The 18,552-nt window shown below is 56.4% G+C and overlaps 1 protein-coding gene across 3 annotated transcripts in view; it reads right to left on the bottom strand.

Annotated features, from left to right (window-relative positions):
- Positions 1-18,552, bottom strand: part of RXRA (retinoid X receptor alpha) — a 99,790-nt gene that overhangs the window by 27,394 nt on the left and 53,844 nt on the right. For 2 of the 3 annotated variants that reach the window (XM_041406403.1, XM_041406405.1), the window contains exons 2-3: positions 5,662-5,927; positions 657-807 (exon numbers count right to left, since the gene is read on the bottom strand). In XM_041406403.1, coding sequence (XP_041262337.1) covers positions 657-807; positions 5,662-5,927 — 417 coding nt within the window. Of the gene's footprint in view, positions 1-656; positions 808-5,661; positions 5,928-6,044; positions 6,229-18,552 lie in introns of those variants that run through there. The other variant, XM_041406404.1, reaches the window with a different exon arrangement.

Below are 18,552 nucleotides of genomic sequence, written 5' to 3'. Positions count from 1 at the left end.
GTTCTTGGCTTCCACAGAATCAGGATGCCACCCATGGGTCACATCCTGCCTTCCATCCAGGGAAAGGCCATTCCTGGCCCATACAACAGGGGTGGGTCAGTGCAGCAGTGGACACCGTGTCCCCCTGTACCCTTGTGAGCTTCCTGAACCCCCCACAGCAGACACACAACTGTGTTCCCACCCTCCACTGTATTCCCACCTTCCACTTCCAGCCTGGATCACAGGAGGGATCCCCAAGGGCTCACAAAGCAGGCAACCAGAGATCTCCTGGAGCAGGGAGATTTTAGAAGAGCAGGAGAGCAAAGGGAATGAGCCCATCTTTATCTCCCAGGAGTGGAGAATCTCCACGTCAAGAGCATCTTTTCATGTGGCACCGTGTGACAGCACCGGCGTGGATCAAAGGATGGGCAGAGAGAGGACACCCCCTGATGCATTGTTTGCCAGCAGGGTGAGGATGGGACCCCACTGCTGAACAAGGACCTGGGGTCTCCTGGCTCTGCTCTTCATCCCCTGGTGTGAGGCACAGGCAGGTCCTGTCCCAAAGGAGAGCTCCTGCTGGCACTCCCCGTGCTGGCACTCCCCAGGAGCCAATGCCAGCTCTCTGCCACACCCCAGCCCACTGCCCTGAGCCCTGCCAGGGCAGGTGCCAGCCTCACCCGAAGATCTGTCCCCACAGATGGCACATATGTGCTTGGTGAAGGAGGCCATCGTTCCTGAGGGATGTGCTGGCACTTTGAGGACTCCATTGAGCCCCAGGGGTGGCTTGATGTCTTCTGTGCTGGTGACGGAGTTCATGGGCGAGTTGAGCTGTGGAGGGACAAGCAGAGGGCTCAGCTGGGACTGGGGACAGGGGGACATGGGGCTGTACCACACACAGGACAGGACAAGCAGGGGACACGCTTCCAGTGGGGAGCAGCACTGCTGAACCAAGAGGATTTGGGCACACAAAGGCACAGCACTCATCTGGGCTGGCACAGGAGCTGGGCTGGCTCTGAGCTGGCAGCAGGGTGACACGAGGGGCAGGACATGGCCAGCTCCCCAAGCACCCAGGGCTGACCCTGCCCATCCAAGGAGGATGTTTTTCCATTATTTAATTGGGAAGCAAGTTCCTCCTGCACTGCCCCCACAGCCAGAGCTCAGCAGCCACCCCAGCTTCACACCAGCACGGGACACAGGCAAGAAGATCTGCAGGGGTGGCTCGTGGGAGAGCTGCTGGCTGGGGGAGAGACTTTCCATGGATGATGAAGGCCAGGACACTCTTGTTTAGCTTTGCAATTTATAGATATCCCTCCAGCATTATCTCTCCAAAGGAAAGCTCCTTGGCAAATAAACACATCCCAGCTGCAACAGGGCCTGGATTCCAGAGCTGGAGTGGGTGGGACATGTCCCTGCAACTCCCAAATGTCTCTCCTTCCTTTCCTTGGGCCCCAGCAAGCAGAGAATTGGGTGGAACTGGCACCATGGCACTGCTGTGGAGTGAAGGGTTCCCGGGCTGAATCCCCACTGGGCTGTTACACCCCTGTGTGCAAAGAGAAACTGAGGCACAGAGCTGTGGGACTGACCCATCTCAGTAAGGGGACAAGCTCACTCTGTCCAGGGGGTGATGGGGGACCTGGACTTGGTCAGCTCTTGGTCAGCAGAGCTGGCTGGGATCACTGGGGTGTCCCCAAGGGAATCAGCCTGCCAGGGACTGTCCCAGAGCCACCACCCCAGCCACCCTCTAAACCCAGCATGGATTCACAGGCCTGTGCTTCAGTTTGTGCCTTTCTCTGCTCTAACAGAGATCCCCAGCAATTGCACTTGTCACAAATTAATTCAGGGAAGTCCCAGGGCTTGTGATCTGTCAATTAGAGCAGCACAGCCGCTCCTCTGGCTTTCAAGTCTCCAGGCTGGTGGGGAATATTTGGCAGGCAGACGACTGGCAGCCACACAACAGAGCCAGGTAAACCCACCCTGGAGAAATGGGATGGATGTGCCTCCCTCTGCCGCCCTGCCTGTACCAGCTGATGAATCAAAGGCAGCTGGGAGCTGGTGCCACCCAGGGATGCACTCCTGGCTTTAGCTGCTGTTTGACAGAGCACACAGGGGAGGGAGGAGCAGGTCCCAGGCAGGAGCACCTCTTTTTGAGTCCCACATGATCTCTGTGCTCCCCTGGCAGCAGGGGTGGCCAGGTCAGGGTGACCTGCCCCAGGAATTCCTCCCAGAGCCCTTTCTGGGAAGCGGAGCCAGCTCCCGGGTGCAGCTGGTGGTGATCCCTGCATCCCTGGCTGTGGGAGCGAGCCCAGAGGCCACAGCTGCCTGATGAAGATGAAACCCTTCCCCACCACCTCCCCCAGCCCCAGCAGCACACAGAGCCCACCCGAGCATCCCCCCAAAAATGCTGGGGGGATGATGGGCAGAGCAAACCCCAGCCAGGAGGGTGGGGGTCCCACCAACCTTTTCAGCCTGGAAAATCAGCTGCTCAGAGCTGAGTCAGCCCCGGGCTGGGGAGGGGAAAAGTCATCAGTTCCTCTCCCAGCACTGGCTCCAAACCTCAGCAGAGCCACCCCGGGGTTCCCACACCGCCCTGGCGCCTGCCCCGGGAGCACGTGCAGGACAGAGGAGGGGACAGCAGCCCCTGGCCTTGGCACAGCACTTCTGCTCTGGGACAGCAGCCCCTGGCCTTAGCACAGCACTTCTGCTCTGGGACAGCACGGCTCCAGCTCAGCAACGAGCCCAGACAGGGGAGGAACCAGGGCCCTGCTCCCCCAGTGACACCAGCACCACTCGGCTCCTTCCCCTCCCTCTCCAGCTCATCACACATCTGAATCCTGGCTCTCCTGGCAAGCAGAGCTTTATTCCTCCTCCTGCCAACCCAAAAAACACCCCAGCCTTTCCCCGGTCCCCCAGGCACCCTTACAAAGAGCATTGTGCAAAGGCAGACGATCTAATCCCACGTCTGATCTCTCCCCACTGGCCCCCGGGCATCCCGAGCTGCTGCCAGCAATGCCTGGGGCTGCTCCACACAGCCCTGCAGAGGCATGGGAAGTCCTCCCCTCGCAGCTCCTGCTGAAAATCCTGCACTCTTTTCCCTGTTTTCCCGTCATTTTTAGGTAAGAGGGTTGAAGCAGCATGTTAAATCCCAGAGCTGCAGGGTCTGGCTCTCACTCCTGGGCCAGCTCAGCACCAGCATCCCCTGCCCCTGATTTTGGGGCTGTGTTTGCAAACCTGCAAAGGTCCTGGCAAACTCCCAGTGCTGGAGGGAGGGCGCTGGGAGCATCCAAGAGCTGCAGGGTCCTCCCCTCTGCAGAACCAGATGGGGTGGGCTGAGCCCCCTGTTTTTTGGGAGCCTGGCAGCTCCTTCCCCACCCCGGGGACCTCGTACACCGCGTGCCCTTCTGCTCTGCTGCCTCTCCAGAGGCGACGAGGCGTGGCCTGATGGCAAGTGGCATCTGCCATCTGATGCAAACCACCTTCCATCAGTGCCAGCCCTGCCCGGCGACGGGGGCCACACGCCTCATTACCCCTGTGCTGTGCTGTGCTGGCTGGGCCAGGGGGGCTGCACTGCCCACCGAGCTTCAGCCTCGCTGTCCCCCCCCTCCTCCTCCTCCCCCTGCACTCTGCCGGCCCAGGTAGGCGCCTCTGCCCGCTGCAGGGACAGGGACAGGGACCTAATGTGGCCAGACAGGGAACAGATGGCAGGAGCCATTAGGCTGAGGGCCTCCCAAGTGTCACCTTGAGGAAAAACACTTCAGACAAGTCCCTGAACAAAGGACGGGTGCTCCGAGGGCTGGAGCCACCAAGAGCTGGAACCACAAGGACTGGAGCTATCAGAGCTGGAGCCACGAAGGGCTGGGGCCACCAGGGCTGGAGCCACCAAGGCTGGAGCCATCAGGGTTGGAACCACCAGGAGCTGGAGCCACAAGGACTGGAGCTATCAGGGCTGGAGCCATGAAGGGCTGAAGCCACCAGGGTTGGAGTCAACAAGGGCTGGAGCCACCTGAGCTGGAGACACCTGAGCTCGAGCTACAAGGGCTGGAGCCACAAGGACTGGAGCCATGAAGGGCTGGAGCCATGAAGGACTGGAGCCACAAGGACTGGAGCCATGAAGGGCTGGAGCCATGAAGGACTGGAGCCATGAAGGGCTGGAGCCACCAGGGTTGGAGCAATGAAGGGCTGGTGCTACCAGGGTTGGTGCCACAAGGAGCTGGAGCCACAAAGACTGGAGCTATCAGGGCTGGAGCCATGAAGGGCGGGAGCCACCAGGGTTGGAGCCATTAAGGCTGGAGCCAGCAGAGTTGGAGCCACCAGGGCTGGAGCCAGCTCGCTCCCAGCACCATCCCACCACACTCTCACTTCCCCTTCTGCCCTGGAGCTCTGCTCGTTTCGGTTCCCCGCTGGCCGCTTCCAAGCTGCACCTTTCAATCGCCCCTTCCCCGCCGTCTCCCCGGCTTGTGGCTCCCCCCAGGGTTGCCTCACATCCCCCTTCCCATTCCTTCCCCACCATTTTGGCGCTGGGGCTGCTGATTTTGCTCTGGCTGCCCGTTCCCAGGCATGGTTTCAGTTCCTCTTCCCCTGGCCCTGGGGTGGGAGGGACGTGTCCACCCTGCTGCTGTCCCTCAGTGGGAAGCAGGTCCCTGCACCTCTGAGGGGGTCACAGGCTGAATCCTGCATGGGAGAAGCTCATCCAGAGGCAAATCTTATTCCTCTCTGACCAGCACCGGGATGCTGGACCCTGGAGATAGCAGTCATGTAGTAAAATAGCCCCACGTAGTAAAAAGCTCGGTTATTCCTGGGAATAAATCAGGCCAATATTTAAAAATAAAGGTGCTGGCAGGTGCTTGAGTCCCAGAGAGGGCCTGGAATAAATAAACCTGCAGCCAGTAGCAGGTGGTGGCCAATTCCTTAATCTGCCCTTTTACTAAACATATCCCGTGCGAGCAGCCAGCAACAGGTGGCAGGAGCTGGCCAGCACCCCAATCTGGCTATTTTTAAAAACAGCTTATCTCACCCTGCTTGGAGGGGTTTTTACATAATCTTTAGCCACCGAAGGCCACTCCTCGCCCTGTGAGGAGAAAGGGGCAGCAGGCAGAGGAGCCCTGGGTTTGTACAAGTGACAGGATGAGGGGAAACAGCCTCGAGTTGTGCCAGCAGAGGTTGAGATTGGCTGTTTGGGGTCTTCATTGAAAGGATTGTCAGGGAAGCGGTGCGATCACCATCCCTGGAAGTGTTGAAGGTGTGTGGGTGTGGCACTTGGGGACGTGGGTTTGTGGTGGATTTCTTAGAGGGTTTCTCCAATCAAAACAATTCTGTGGGGAACATGAGCATCCTGGAGGGGATGTGCTGCTTCCCAGGAAGGAGAAGAACCCCAGACAGTCCTAGGGTGGCTCTGGCTCCTGCCACAGCTACACCAGCCCCCAGGTGACCCAGGTGTGGTCACTACTCCCCTTCCACCCCAATCCTGGGGACAACAGCTGATGGCCAGCTGTGTTCCAGCTGTGCTGATCCCTCACAACCCACCCAGAGCAGCTCCCCAGAGGAGCAGCACACCTCCAGCTTAGTTTCCTCCTCGTCCTTCTGCTTTTTGCCTCCCCTTGGTGCCTGTCTGCACGAGGAAACCCCCAGAGGTGGCTCCTCCTTGCCCAGACAGGCAGCAGCGACCCCTCAGCAGCGTCCCCTTACCTGCGGGCTGCTGGTGCCGAATCCCAGGCTGGGCGTGGAGGGGACAGACATCGAGTGCGGGCCCATGGGGGAGCTGATGACGGAGAAGGGGGGGCCCATGCCATTGATGGGCGAGCTCAGGGTGCTGATGGGCGAGTGCAGCTGGCCCGGGGAGCCCAGTGAGGAGCCGATGCCCGGCCCGATGGACGGGTGCAGGGACGGGGTGGCCATGGGCCCCCGGCTCGTGGGGGAGTTCAGGGATGTGGAATTCACCTGGTTGGAGAAATCTGCAAGAGAAGGAGGAGAGGAAAGGGGTTGAGTCATCCGTGTGGGACACGGCCCTGAGTTGCAGCCCAGTGTTTCTCCCACAAAATTCCCAGTGCAGCTCCGTCTTTCCAAACCACCTTCTTCTGGGGAATCCATGCAGGTATCAATGCTGAGAGCATTTCCACCTTGTTAAGGGCATTTCCACTTCAAGCCAGGCATCAGTGCTCTCCTCCACCTCCCTGGCACAGCTCTAAGCTCTGCCAGGGGCTCAGCACGGCTGCTCCAGCTGATTCCCTCCTGCTACAGGATAATTTGGATTTATCACCGGGCCAGGCCGTGCGTGGGGAGCAGTGAGAGCAGCACCCACGTGCTGAGGAGGTGGCTCAGTCTGTGCATCACACACATTTCCATCCACGGGGAATGCTGCGTGTTCAGAGGTTGGATTTGAGGATTTTGGAGGTCTTTTCCAACCTGAATGTCTCTGTGATTCTGGAAGGGAGGGGAAGCAGGAGCAGCTCTGCAGGCAGCAGGACAGGCTGTGTCTGCCTGTCCCGGGGGAGCAGAGCAGGGGGGCGGGAAGGGGGGCTTATAAATAGACTCCAGTTCTCCCAAGAGGAGACATGGAGCCATTCCTGGCACATTTCCTCCTCATCCTGTCACGCTGCTTGCAAAACAATCCCCAGCGAGGAAGGGGCTGGCTCCAGCCCCCAGGGAGGGGCGGGCGGAAGGCGGCGGGGAAGGAGGGGGGCAGCACGGGCAGGGCTCCCCCCAAAACCCACCCGGACCCCCCAGCTCACACCAGGGACAGGGACACACAGCACGGCCACTGGGGTGTTCATGGTGGGTCTGCCTGTGGCTGCAGAATTAATTCTGTCTTCAGTCTCCTGCATCCATCAGGATCAGCCGTGTCCCCGGGATTTTGGAGCAATTAGCACGTGAATGTCACCCAGTGGGAGACACCGAACCCACAGCAGCCCAGCCTCACTTCCCTGGAGATCCCAGATCCTGGTGGGGAAGCCCCAGCAGGAGGAAGAGAAGGTTCAGCAAGGCAGCGATGCTGCTCTCGCAAAGATGTGGAACCAGCATCCCCCTGCTGCTTCCAGAAGCCCATCACTGGCCCCAAAATCCCAATGCTGCCTCCAGAACCCCATTACTGCACCCAGAATCCCATCACTGCATCCAGTCTCATTTATGCAACCAGAACCCTATGCTGCCTTGAGAATCCCATCGCTGCCCCCAGCATCCCACTGCTGCATCCAGAATCCCACTGCTGCACCCAGAATCCCACTGCTGCATCCAGAGTGCTACTGCTACCTCCAGAATCCCTTTGCTGACTCCTGAATCCCATCACCACATCCAGAGTCCCATTTATGCCTCCAGAACCCCACTGCTGCCTCTAGAACCCCATCACTGCATCCAGAGTCCCACTGTTGCATCCAGAGTCCCACTACTATCTCCAGAATCCCACTGCTTCCCCCAGAACCCCATCACTGCCCCCAGAATCCCACTGCTGCCTCCAGAACTCCACTGGTACATCCAGTATCCCATTACTGTCTCCAGCACAGCACTGCTGCCCCCAGAATCCCACTGCTGCCTCCAGACCCCCCCCGGTACATCCAGAATCCCAATTCTGTCTCCAGCACACCACTGCTGCCCCCAGAATCCCATCACTGCCCCCAGAACCCCACTGGTACATCCAGAATCCCAATTCTGTCTCCAGCACACCACTGCTGCCCCCAGAATCCCATCACTGCCTCCAGAATCCCACTGCTGCCTCCAGACCCCCCCCTGGTACATCCAGAATCCCAATTCTGTCTCCAGCACACCACTGCTGCCCCCAGAATCCCATCACTGCCCCCAGAACCCCACTGGTACATCCAGAATCCCAATTCTGTCTCCAGCACACAACTGCTGTCCTCACAATCCCTCTGCTGCCCCCAGAATCCCATCACTGTCCCAAGACCCCCAGAACCCCATCTGTGACCCCAAAGGCACCCCTGGGCCGTGGCAGAGGAGCAGCCCTGTCCCTGGGGCTGGCCTGGCCGGGCTCTCACAGGATGTTGACACAAGCCAAGCGCCGGCCACCACGTCACCCGCGGCTGAGTGACGTCAGGGAGGCACTACAGCAACCCCAGGAAATTCCTGGAGGATTCCAGGGCAGGGTTTAGCACAGCACTTCCCAGCTCTCTGGGTTTGGGGTTTTGGAAGGGCTGGGAGAGCAGCAGGGCCCTGCAGAGCCCCCGGAGCCATCCAGCAGCAAACCCCCATAAACAGCCAGGGGGTGATGGAGGGAAATTTTGGAGGATCCTTCCAAGGATGCAGCAGATGCAAGCCCTTGACCTGTGCAAAGGGAAGGCAGCAGAGCACAGTCCTTCCTTTGGAAAGGTCGGGAATATTTCAGGCAGAGAGGTCACAGGAGGGTCACTGGCAACTGGCCCATGCCAAGCACGTGTGGGGCCCAGCCCCTCTCCCAAAATCCCAACCCCTGGGCACCTCAGGAGCTCCCTGCACGTCCACGTCACCACATCAGCTCCCCTCACACACCCTGCTCCCACATCCGTGTGATTCCCAGCACCCAGCACGGAACTGGGAGGTAAAAACAGAAAGAGGAGGAGAGGAGAGGGATAATGGTGTGTGGAATGGAGCTGTGGCGAGGCACGGCCACATTTGGGGGTGTTTACACCCAAAGGGCCACACACTGGGAAATGTGAACCAGACCAGGACTTCTGCAGAGCATCACAACTCAAAAGTTCCAAGTTCTTGGACACTGGGAGGTTTGCACTCCTCATCCAAACACTCCCAGCTCCAAAACCCTGCCGGGAGAGCGGCAGCAATGGCAAACATTTACATCCAGCAAGCAAATATGGTTTTTTAAACTTAGCAAAATCAACAGTCCACTTGAGGCAGCTCAGCCCAGATGCTGGCTGGAGGGAATTGGAGTTTGGGGAAAATAGAACTTGAGGTGGAGAGATGGGCATCAGGAGTGGGATATGAGGAGTCTGCCCTCTTCCCCATCACAAGTGTCCTAAAGGACCTTGACTGCAAAAAGAATGCTACAAAAAAAAGATAGATTTAAAAAAGAAAAAAGCCTAGATTGAGGAAATATCCTTAACAGACACAAATAAATTCCCAAACTGATGAGCACCACTTGGACTGCAGCAAACAGAGGAGGCATTTCCCCAAAGGCATCTGCAGCTCAAGCATTGTGAGACTGTTCCTTCTCCTCGAGGACTTCTGCCATTTAAAGCTGCTGTGTGTGACTATCTCTTGACCAAAATAAACTCTGTGCCTGTTTCTAAATTAAAGAAAAAAAATAGGAAAAAAAAAAAAGTTCTGAAAGCATTTCCCCTCTGTCACACCCCTCAACTGCAGCTATTTTCTGTGTGTGTCCTTTGTTTCAGCACAAGGACCTCTGTCTCTCCCCGAAGATGCCCCATGGCAGTCGGGAGATCAGAAACCAGAGCTCGTCAGCAGCTGCAGAATTTGCAGTGAAGCTCTTTTTCTTCCTCCAAACTATGAGCCTGCCAGCCACGGAGTTTGGATGGGAATTTTTTTCCCAAGGAATATGACATTTAGGGCAGGGCCACATGATCCATGTGCAGGGGATGGCTGCAAGGAGCCCTGGGAGTGTTCCCACACCAGGAATCATCCCCTAGACAGCACAGGAGCCTGAGTTTTATGTTTCTGGTGCTCATCCCTTTCCCTCAGCAGATCCCTGCCTTTCCAAGATCTCTTTGGGATGGATTCCCACCTCACAGAGGTTTGCAGCAGCAGCAGCCCCAAAACCAGACAAAAACTGATGCCAAAGCTGGGAACAGATCCTGGCAGTTCCAAAATCCAGGGTAGCATCTCAACTGCTGCATCACCCTTCCCTCAGACAGAACTCTTCTGGCATTATCATAATCATAACAATAATAATTAGAACAAGAACATTATTGATCATTTTCAATAAGGAAAAAAAAAAATCTTCATAAAATATTGGTACCACCACCCCTGGGCAGCTCCACTGCTGTCTTCCATCCCCTTGGCACTCAGCACAAAACTCCAGCTTGGACCAGCCAACATCCATGGCTGGCTGCACCCCAGATGGGCAGCTCAGACCCTCGAGGAACACCCGGAATGCCACCAGCCCTCGCCACCCTTCCCTGTGGCATTTTGTCACCCAGTGTCACTCCAAGTGCTGCTGCCTGGCCAGGGCATGTCTGCAGCAGCTGAAGCAGCTTCTGCTGATCCAGCACTACCACCAAGGGCTGTGATTTTAACATTTCTAGACCACAAAATGTCCCAGAGCAGACTAATTCCAACGTGCAGAGGCGCTTTTTTTCCCAGGATAGATCATTTGTACTGGAATAAAGTGTACCAGCATAAGCTTTCACCAGAATAATCTTCATTTATGCCTAAGAGGCTTTGCCAGTAAAACTAGAGTGACCTAGCTCTGCTGGAAAACCTTTTCTGGCATATCCTGGCAGTTTACTCAGCAGATTGGTGGCTCAGCACTCGGATCTGAGAGAGGGGAAGTTAAAAAACAAACCATATTTCAAGGCACAAACTGACTCCCTGAGCTGTGGTTTTCTGCAGCTGAGGAGAGCTGCCCACCTAGGATAAAATCCAGTGGGATCAAGGGGTTTGCAGCAGGTCAGGGGGGGTTGTTCAAGGAGATGTCACTGTAGGACCAACCCAAGAGCCTGTCCCTGGCACCAGCTGAGATTTGGAAAGTCACTCACAACCCCCTGCTACCGCTTTTCTTTTTTTTTTTTTTTTTTTTTTTTCCCTCAGCACCTCTTCCTCCTTAATCAGAAAGCGAATCAACCCTGGGTATTAAACAGGAGGAAATTCTAAATTTGGGTTGCCACTCCCTTCCTTAAGTCAGCCCTCGGTGTCAGAGCTCTGCGGGGCCACGCTGGGAGGGGAGCAGGACCAGCAGCAGGATCAGGCTCCTGCCAACATCCTCCTCCTCCTCCTGTGCTCTCCAGCATCGCTTTGGGGGTGCCCAGCTTCCAAATCCTCACCCCCAAATGCATGTGGAGCAGGTAAAGGCAGAGCTCCACATTCCTTCTTTGGTGACTCTACACCAAAATGAACCTGGCCGTGAAAATCCGTGTCCTTTTGCTTTCATTCCTCAAAAGCAGGTTGGGAATCTCACGTGCTTTCCAGACAAGGAACCTCAAATGATGGAGGTTTCCCTTTCCTTTGCTCTCACCTGCCCCACAGCAAACCAGGGGATGAGTGGAAAACAGCAGGAGAACGGGAGGATCCAGGCAGGACGGTTTCCATGTGAAAATTGCCATGGTAATGCTGTGACCACAAGAGGTCAGGTCCTCGCTTTTGTCCTGAGCACCAACTCGGGGATGAATTTAAATAGCCCCTGGCCTACAATCTTGAGTAAGTTTGCTCCCAGTTTATATCAGCCCAGCTGAGAACTGGAGGGAGGATGGAGCAAGAGCTGCCTGCTCCCCTTCCAGGGTGGCTGCTGCCACGGAGCCAGCAGAGCCTGACTTGGGCACACTCAGGGAGGTGCACTGTGGTTCTTATCCCAAAAACTCATCCATGGAGCCAAGAAATAAGCAGCACCCTGTGGCAAATCCAAGCAAATTAAGCTGCATTTAAAGCACTTTGCCCAGTGAGGACAGGCAGATGATCCTCTCAAACCACCTGGGTTCTGAGCACACAGGGAATCCCTGGGAATGGATCCCAAGCTGGCAGAAGATACAGCTGTGTTTTATCCATAAATCCCTTCTGAGTGTCTTTTCCACAGCTACAGGCAAAGGGATGTAGGACCATGGGAATGCAGCATGGTCAAGTGTAGCTTTGATTTCAGCAAAAAGAACTGGAATTGTTTTTTCTTTTTATATTTACGGACTCGAGGACAAAGACAAACCTGAGAACATCCCTCTGAGACCCCCCAAGCCCTGCACGTGGGGCAGCACACAGAAATCTGTCTTTTGGCAGGCATTTCAAAACCACCACGTGCAGTTTCTCTTCAGGAACTCTCTCTGAGATTTGGGAGAGTTTCTCCAGCCACACTCAGACTCTTCCCCAGGTGATGCTGTGCTGGCTCAAGCTGCTCCAGGACAGTGAGAAGCTCAGTTGCAGCTGCAATCCACACAGGGTGGGTTCCTCCTCCCAGCAGGTTTCACTTTGACCGAACTAAAACCTCAAAGCCACAGAGCTTCTCACCTCTGGCTGTCCCCAAAACCTTCCCGCAGCACTCTGCTGAACCCAGCCAGCAGCAGAGGTGCTTTTTGGGCTTCCAGTGCAGCAGCAGGGCTTCTCCTTGGCTGCAGGAATTCCACAGCATCCCTCTGCCTGCTGCCAGGCACTGGTGCTGCCTCCTGCCAGCATTTCACCTGCAGCTCACCCTGGGGTGAGCTCACGGCACCCACGAGCAGCTTTTCCACTGCACTCTCCTTCCCCTGCCAGAATTCCTGCTTAGCCCTCAGGAAACCTCTGCTCTCTTCCCACAAGGAGAAGGGGAAGTGGAAAATCATGCCACTGCTGAGCCACGGGGGCTCCCCAAAGTGGGACCCACCCCAAACCTGCCAGCACATCCCTGTCCCACAGCTGGGTCACCTCTGTCCCTGCAGCTCCAGCACCTGCTCTTCCTCTCCGTCCTATTTTCCCCTCTGCAGAAAATCCCACTTTTTGGCAATCTAGCCCAAAGCACCAATTTTGGAGACACTCACCCCTAACTCAGCCCATCAGCTGCAGGACCCCGGGTGCCCAGGGGTCTGGAGACCCCCCACCACAGGATCCACACAAAAATGGGATAGCTGCTCCTGATGCTTCAGAGCTGCCGTGGAGGAGAGGGCACGCAGCCCATGCCAGGGCTCACCAAGTGTGCCCAGCACCAGCACAGGGGCTTCTTTTGGATTTCTTCCCTTAAAAACCCCATCCCACCCTCTCAGGAGCTTGCTAAAATCACACCCTGCTCCTGGAGCAGTGGCAGAGCTGGAAGCCTGCAGGGGCTACCCCATCTCCAAGGGGGAAGGATTGAAAGGGGAATTTTCCAGAAGCTTGTCAATGGAGGAATATACCACATGGACCCCATCCCAAACCATCTCCCCACCACATGGAGGACCCCATCCCATGTCCCAAGCAGAAAGGGCAGACTCCAGGGGCAGAGAGAGAAGGGAAAAGCAGGCAGGGTGGGGAGCAGGACATGTGGGGAGTGTGAGGAGAGCAGGGAAGCCCAGGGGGAGGGGAGCGGGCAGCTCTCCCCCACCCTGGCAGCGCTGGGTGGAGGGGGGAGGGTGCACCCAGGCAAACAAGGATTCTGCTGATAAAGCAAATGTGACTCAATCACACGCTTGTGCAAAGATGTCACAACAGCGCTGAGAAATTACAGGCTCCTATTTCATCCCTCAAGGGCCGGCGCTGGCCCCGCTCTCACAATGCTCTCTGTTCTGCACTCACAGTGCCCCTAATTTACTGGCTGGGAAGGGCCAGCCCATAATAGGGGCACTGTGAGCGCTGCTGCCAGGGCTCCTGGGCTGCCAGGGGGTGGCTGATGAAGGGCTCGACGTGGCAGCTCTTCAGAGCCCTTCGCAGAAGTAGCTCAGAGCAGGGCTGTCCCCTCCTGGCGCTCTTAGGGTGTGGGATTGATGCCCCCCCAAACCCAGCTGTATGCCCCAAATCTGGCACAGCTGGGGTTTCCCTGCTTGGGGTTACATCTCTCCAGCTCCTTGGGTGTCCTCACACACCCTAAAAGAGAGGTGTGGGGGACCCCACTGCCAAGGGAAAAGGGCTCAGCCACCACTGCTGCAGTTGTCCCCTGTCCCCCTTCCCCAAGCACAGCCTGGGGCACGCCATGGGGAGGTGACTGGACCTGCTGGCCCAGCTCCCAAACTGCACCAGTGAAGCCAAACTAGCAGGAAATGCCCCAAGCACAGCCTGGGGCACGCCATGGGGAGGTGACTGGACCTGCTGGCCCCTTTCCAGCTCCCAAACTGCACCAGTGAAGGCAAACTAGCAGGAAATTATGCCAGCAGAGCTCCTTCAGCTCCACAAAAACAGAGGGCTGCTCCCAGGGATTCTTTCCTAATGGGCATCACCACGGTGGGTGGTGGCACCCAGGTGCTTCCCAAAGTCTGCCCATGCTGCCCAGGGAGCTCCTCATCCTCCCTGCAGCCGCTGACCTTGGCAGCCTCGCTGGCTCCATCCTAGTCCCTGAAAAGAGCACGGGGAGAGCTCAAGCACAGTGGTCCCGCAGGTTGCTGGAGCTCATTATGGCCTTTTAATTACATTCAATTGCAGTTTTATGAGCTTATGGGCAAATTGGAAGTGATCTGATTGCCCTTGAGGGGGTGCTGAGCTCTGAGCTATGAAAATCCAAGCAGGATCCAGGAAGACATGCTGGGAGCTCGGGAGCTTTAGGCTCATTCCAGCAGAAAGAGGAGAAGCTTCCACTCACCCTGGAGATCCCCCAGGACATCCCAGTGATGAGCCACACACGTGGCATGTGCACCAGAGAACCCAGATCAGGCACTGCCCCAGTCCATCCCACCACTGTCCCCAGCACTTGGGGACATCTCCACGCTGGGCTCCAGGGAGGAGGGATGTGGAGAGCAGATGGGGCTCAGACCTGGAGCCAAGCTCTCCACCCCTGTGGAACCTGCTCCCCTGAGCCCTAGAACATCCCTCTGCAAAGCAGGCAGGGCAAGAAGCAGCCAAAAGGGTTCAGAAACAGGAGCTCCCAAGCCTCAGCTTCCCAGCAGATCTGGGATGAGCCAAATCCTAAAGGCCAAGAGCAGAGCAGCCCAGCAGCTCTCCCAGCCTCTGAGATCCACGGGCTAAAATGTGTTGCTCATTTGTTACGAGTCCTGGAGGTGCAGGATGGGCTGCATCCACCCCTGCTCTGCAGAATTTGGGGAGTGGCAGGAGGGACAGCACCTCCCCGTCGCCTTCTGCTCCCACCTGAGCTCAGCAGCACCAGCCCACGTGGCTTCTGGAGATCCTACAGGATGGGCCAGCTCCATGCTCAGGTCTGAGACAGCAGCAGGAGGTGAGAGGAGGAGGAAGGGGAGGAGGAAGACAGCCATGAATTGTGGATCCCTGCCTCCGCCTGGCTCCCAGGAACAGCGGCCCACAAAGCACCAGGCAGGCGGATTATATTACGGTGCTGTGCGTGCACATTAATCCAGATTTGAGATAATTACAGTCATTCACTTGGCATAATGGGCTTTAATTGATCCAGCGGGGCCTGGGCTGGTGCTCACCACCAGCGTGCAGCTGGCAGCCCAAGACACCAAAGCTGTGCTGCCACCGACCAGCAAAGCCAACACTGCTTAGTGGTTTTCCAGAAAATCAGTTGTGGTGGTTTTCCTTAGTGGGGGCTGGAGGATGGCAAGGTCACTGGACTTTTCCATCTCTCAGCTGAGACCCAGCAAGCCTGGCATGGGCACGGAGGTGTCATCTGGTCAGGAGACATCTCATGAGCATCCAAGTGGGATGAGCCAACCCTCCAGAGGGTTTCACTGCTGGGAACTGGGCAAGGGCAGCCCATGGGAAGGCTGTTTTCCAAGTCTCCTTGAAGAAATGCCCACCCTCAGAAGCATGCCTGGTGGGATGTTGGTCAACAGATCCCTGAAGGTTCCTTCCCAGCAGCATTAATGGTCACAGAGATGGAAACACAGATAGGGAAAGGAACCAAGGGTCCCAAAACTGCCATCCCTTCTCACCTCAGCTCCTCCTCCACATCTCCAGCGATGACTGGAGAACCCTCTGGAGTGAGCCAGTTCCCTCAGGGACAAAACACCCACTTTGTGACCTGCAGGTCCAGGTCCAGGAGGAAGAAGGAGCTGAGAACTGGGTGCTACACAGGAAGGTGTGTGACAAGACAGTGAAGGCAGAGTCAAATCCCCTTCCAAAAAAGCAAGTTCCCTCTAGAAACTGGATGCCATGCACTTTTTTCCAAGAGGAAGAAGCTGCCTCTGGTTTTATGTGACCTGCTGAGGATAAGTAAACACATTTTGGGCGGGAGGGGAGGTTTAAGCCCCCTCAACTCCAGTTGTGTGGCCAGAGGGATGGGCAGGCAGGCTGGGTGGGTTCTTCCCACTACTCAGGCCAGAGAGGAGGCTTGGGAAAGCTTTTCCCTCCCTCAGGCAGGCAGCAGCAAGGGATGGGCTGCCTGCAAGCTGCCTTTGGGTTTAAGTTTCTGGTTGGAGTCCAAAGCTAATTAGGCTGCGCCAAGTCCAATCAGATAGCCTCAGCTAATTGAGCTCGGCACCGACGGGTCAATGTCCAGCGGGGCTCGGCGTTCCAGGAGTTCTGGCAGCCCACAGATAACTGCCAGGGCCTGGGAAGGGGAAGGACCCCTCACAAAAATGTTCTCTTCATCTACAGGCAGAGAGCTGAGCACGGCTCCGGGTTAACCCCTCAGGCACCGCAAGCATTGTCCAACCCCACTGTGCAACCCCCATTGTCCAACCCCACTGTCCAACCCCAATGCATGGAGAGGCCCAAAAGGCAATGCTGGGCAGGGATAAAAGGGACTGAGGGGGACATGAAATAGGGTGACTTCAGCAGGCTTTGGTGTCACCTCTCCTGGTGTCACCATAACAGCAGACGCTTGGTGATCCCAATGGCACAAACCACACACCACGGAGCAGAACCCACACCACACAGCAAGGGCAAACCATGGGAATTCCAGGCACACAGCTCCTGGAAATGTGGCACCAAGGACCCTGGAGCTGGGTGTTCCACGCTCTCCACGTGGCTCCCAGTGCTTCTCCAAAGCTGGGTTAGATGTGTCTGCACCAGGCTGCAGCCTCCAGGCTAGGACAGAGGGGTTTGTCCAAGCTCTGGGAGCCAGCAGGGCTGTGGGACGGGGTCAGCAGCACTTCCCACATGTGCCTGGGCACTGCAGCACTCAGCGGAGCAGCACTGCAAGCACTGGGATCAGGAGAGCATGAGGAAGATGAGGGACTTTGACGAAGGCTCCAGCAAGCCCTTCCTCGCGTGGTTCTCAGCCCCGCCAAGCAGCTCCCCCAGCTCCTGAGTTCTAGGGCAGATTCCAGCCAGGGAAACAACAACACCCAGCTTCCCAGAAACCACAGAGTTCCTTTTTTCCTCCAATCCTGCCTGGACTCCCAGGCTGAGCACCATCCAGGCGGGCAGGGAGATGGCAGCCTCGATCCCTGCGCCGGGAACACCGAGAGAATCCCCACATCCGCCCCCTCCACCTCCAGCTGCTGGGAAAGGCTGCTCCTCTTCAGCTGACAAATGGATGAGACGTTTCATTAATAAACCCCAGCTTCTCCTCACACTTCTGATTACAATCTCTCTGTTTGGATCCCTGCTCATGTTACACGTTCGTCTCAATTATATATTCCCTTCTCCTTAAATCCCCACTTATCTCCTTTACCACGTAAATCACAGAGTGGGCTCTGCTTTGGTTGGGCTTTTTTTTTTTTTTTTTTTTTTTTTTGCCTGCATAACTTTCCCTGCTCCAACAGCACTTAAAAAATAAACAGGAATTTAAACTGCAGCATGTCCTGGTAGAATCTGAGCTCATCTTCCAGCAAACCCATCCAAGGGGGGTGCCACTGGTCCTGCTCACCACCACTTGCTTCCAGCCCCACCATGTCCACTTTTATTTATTTTTGGCCTAGCTGAATCCTTACTGGGGCATCCCTGGGAATATTTTCCCCCCACAAATCCCTTGTTCCAGCTGGAGTAGAACATGAGACACCGACCAAAGCAGCAGCCCAGCCCAGCCCAGCCTGGCTCTCCCCGCACAGCCCCACATCCCTCTGGCAATTAAAGCAATTGCTTGCATGGAAACCTAATTATATTAGGGAAGTATTTAGTAATTTTTAACTGTTGGGCTGGTGGCTCGGCTCCCTCCCCCTCCCACATTCCAGCAGCTCTGGGCAGGAGTTGCAGCACTGGATTCTCCCCTTCTTCCACCACTGCTTTAAAGAGAGAGGAAGAGGAGCAAGGCGGTGTTTGCATAGGATGCCTGGGAATGCCCAGCCCTGACATGTGGTGGCCTCTTGGTGCCACCAAGATAAAGATGATCCAAGAAACCCCACCACAGCACCCTGCTGCCCCCAGGCAAGGCCTCAGCCATCTCTGATGCACATTCAACACTCCAGACACAAGGTTTTGGCTGGCCCTGGATCTGTCTCCATCCTCCACTCTGGTACAGAGAACTCGAGTATGTGAGAGCAGAGCGGAGGCACCACTACACCAAACCCCACCAGGTACCCAAAAATCACAGTCCCAGGAGCACCTCGGCCCTGTTTGCCCACAGCAGGAGCCCACCACGGATTGAGCTCCACCACGGATTGAGCTCCACCATGGACTGAATTCCAGCATGGATTGAGTTCCATCATAGATTGAGCCCCACCACTGATTGAGCTCCACCACAGACTGAGCTCCACCACAGATTGAGCTCCACCACTGACAGCTCCAACACAAACTGAGCTCCAACACAGACTGAGCTCCACCACAGACTGAGCTCCACCACTGACTGAGCTCCAACACAAACTGAGCTCCACCATGGATTGAGCTTCACCACGGATTGAACTCCACCACGGATTGAGCTACACCACAGATTGAGCCCTACCATATATTGAGCTCCACCACTGATTGAGCTCCACCACAGATTGAACTCCACCACGGATTGAGCTCTACCATGGATTG

This window comes from Onychostruthus taczanowskii, unplaced genomic scaffold (assembly GCF_017590055.1).
Source record: "Onychostruthus taczanowskii isolate IOZ18803 unplaced genomic scaffold, ASM1759005v1 scaffold25, whole genome shotgun sequence".
Lineage (NCBI taxonomy): Eukaryota > Metazoa > Chordata > Aves > Passeriformes > Passeridae > Onychostruthus > Onychostruthus taczanowskii.
Note: the sequence above shows the minus strand (reverse complement) of the source record. Positions and strands in the feature narration are given on the sequence as shown.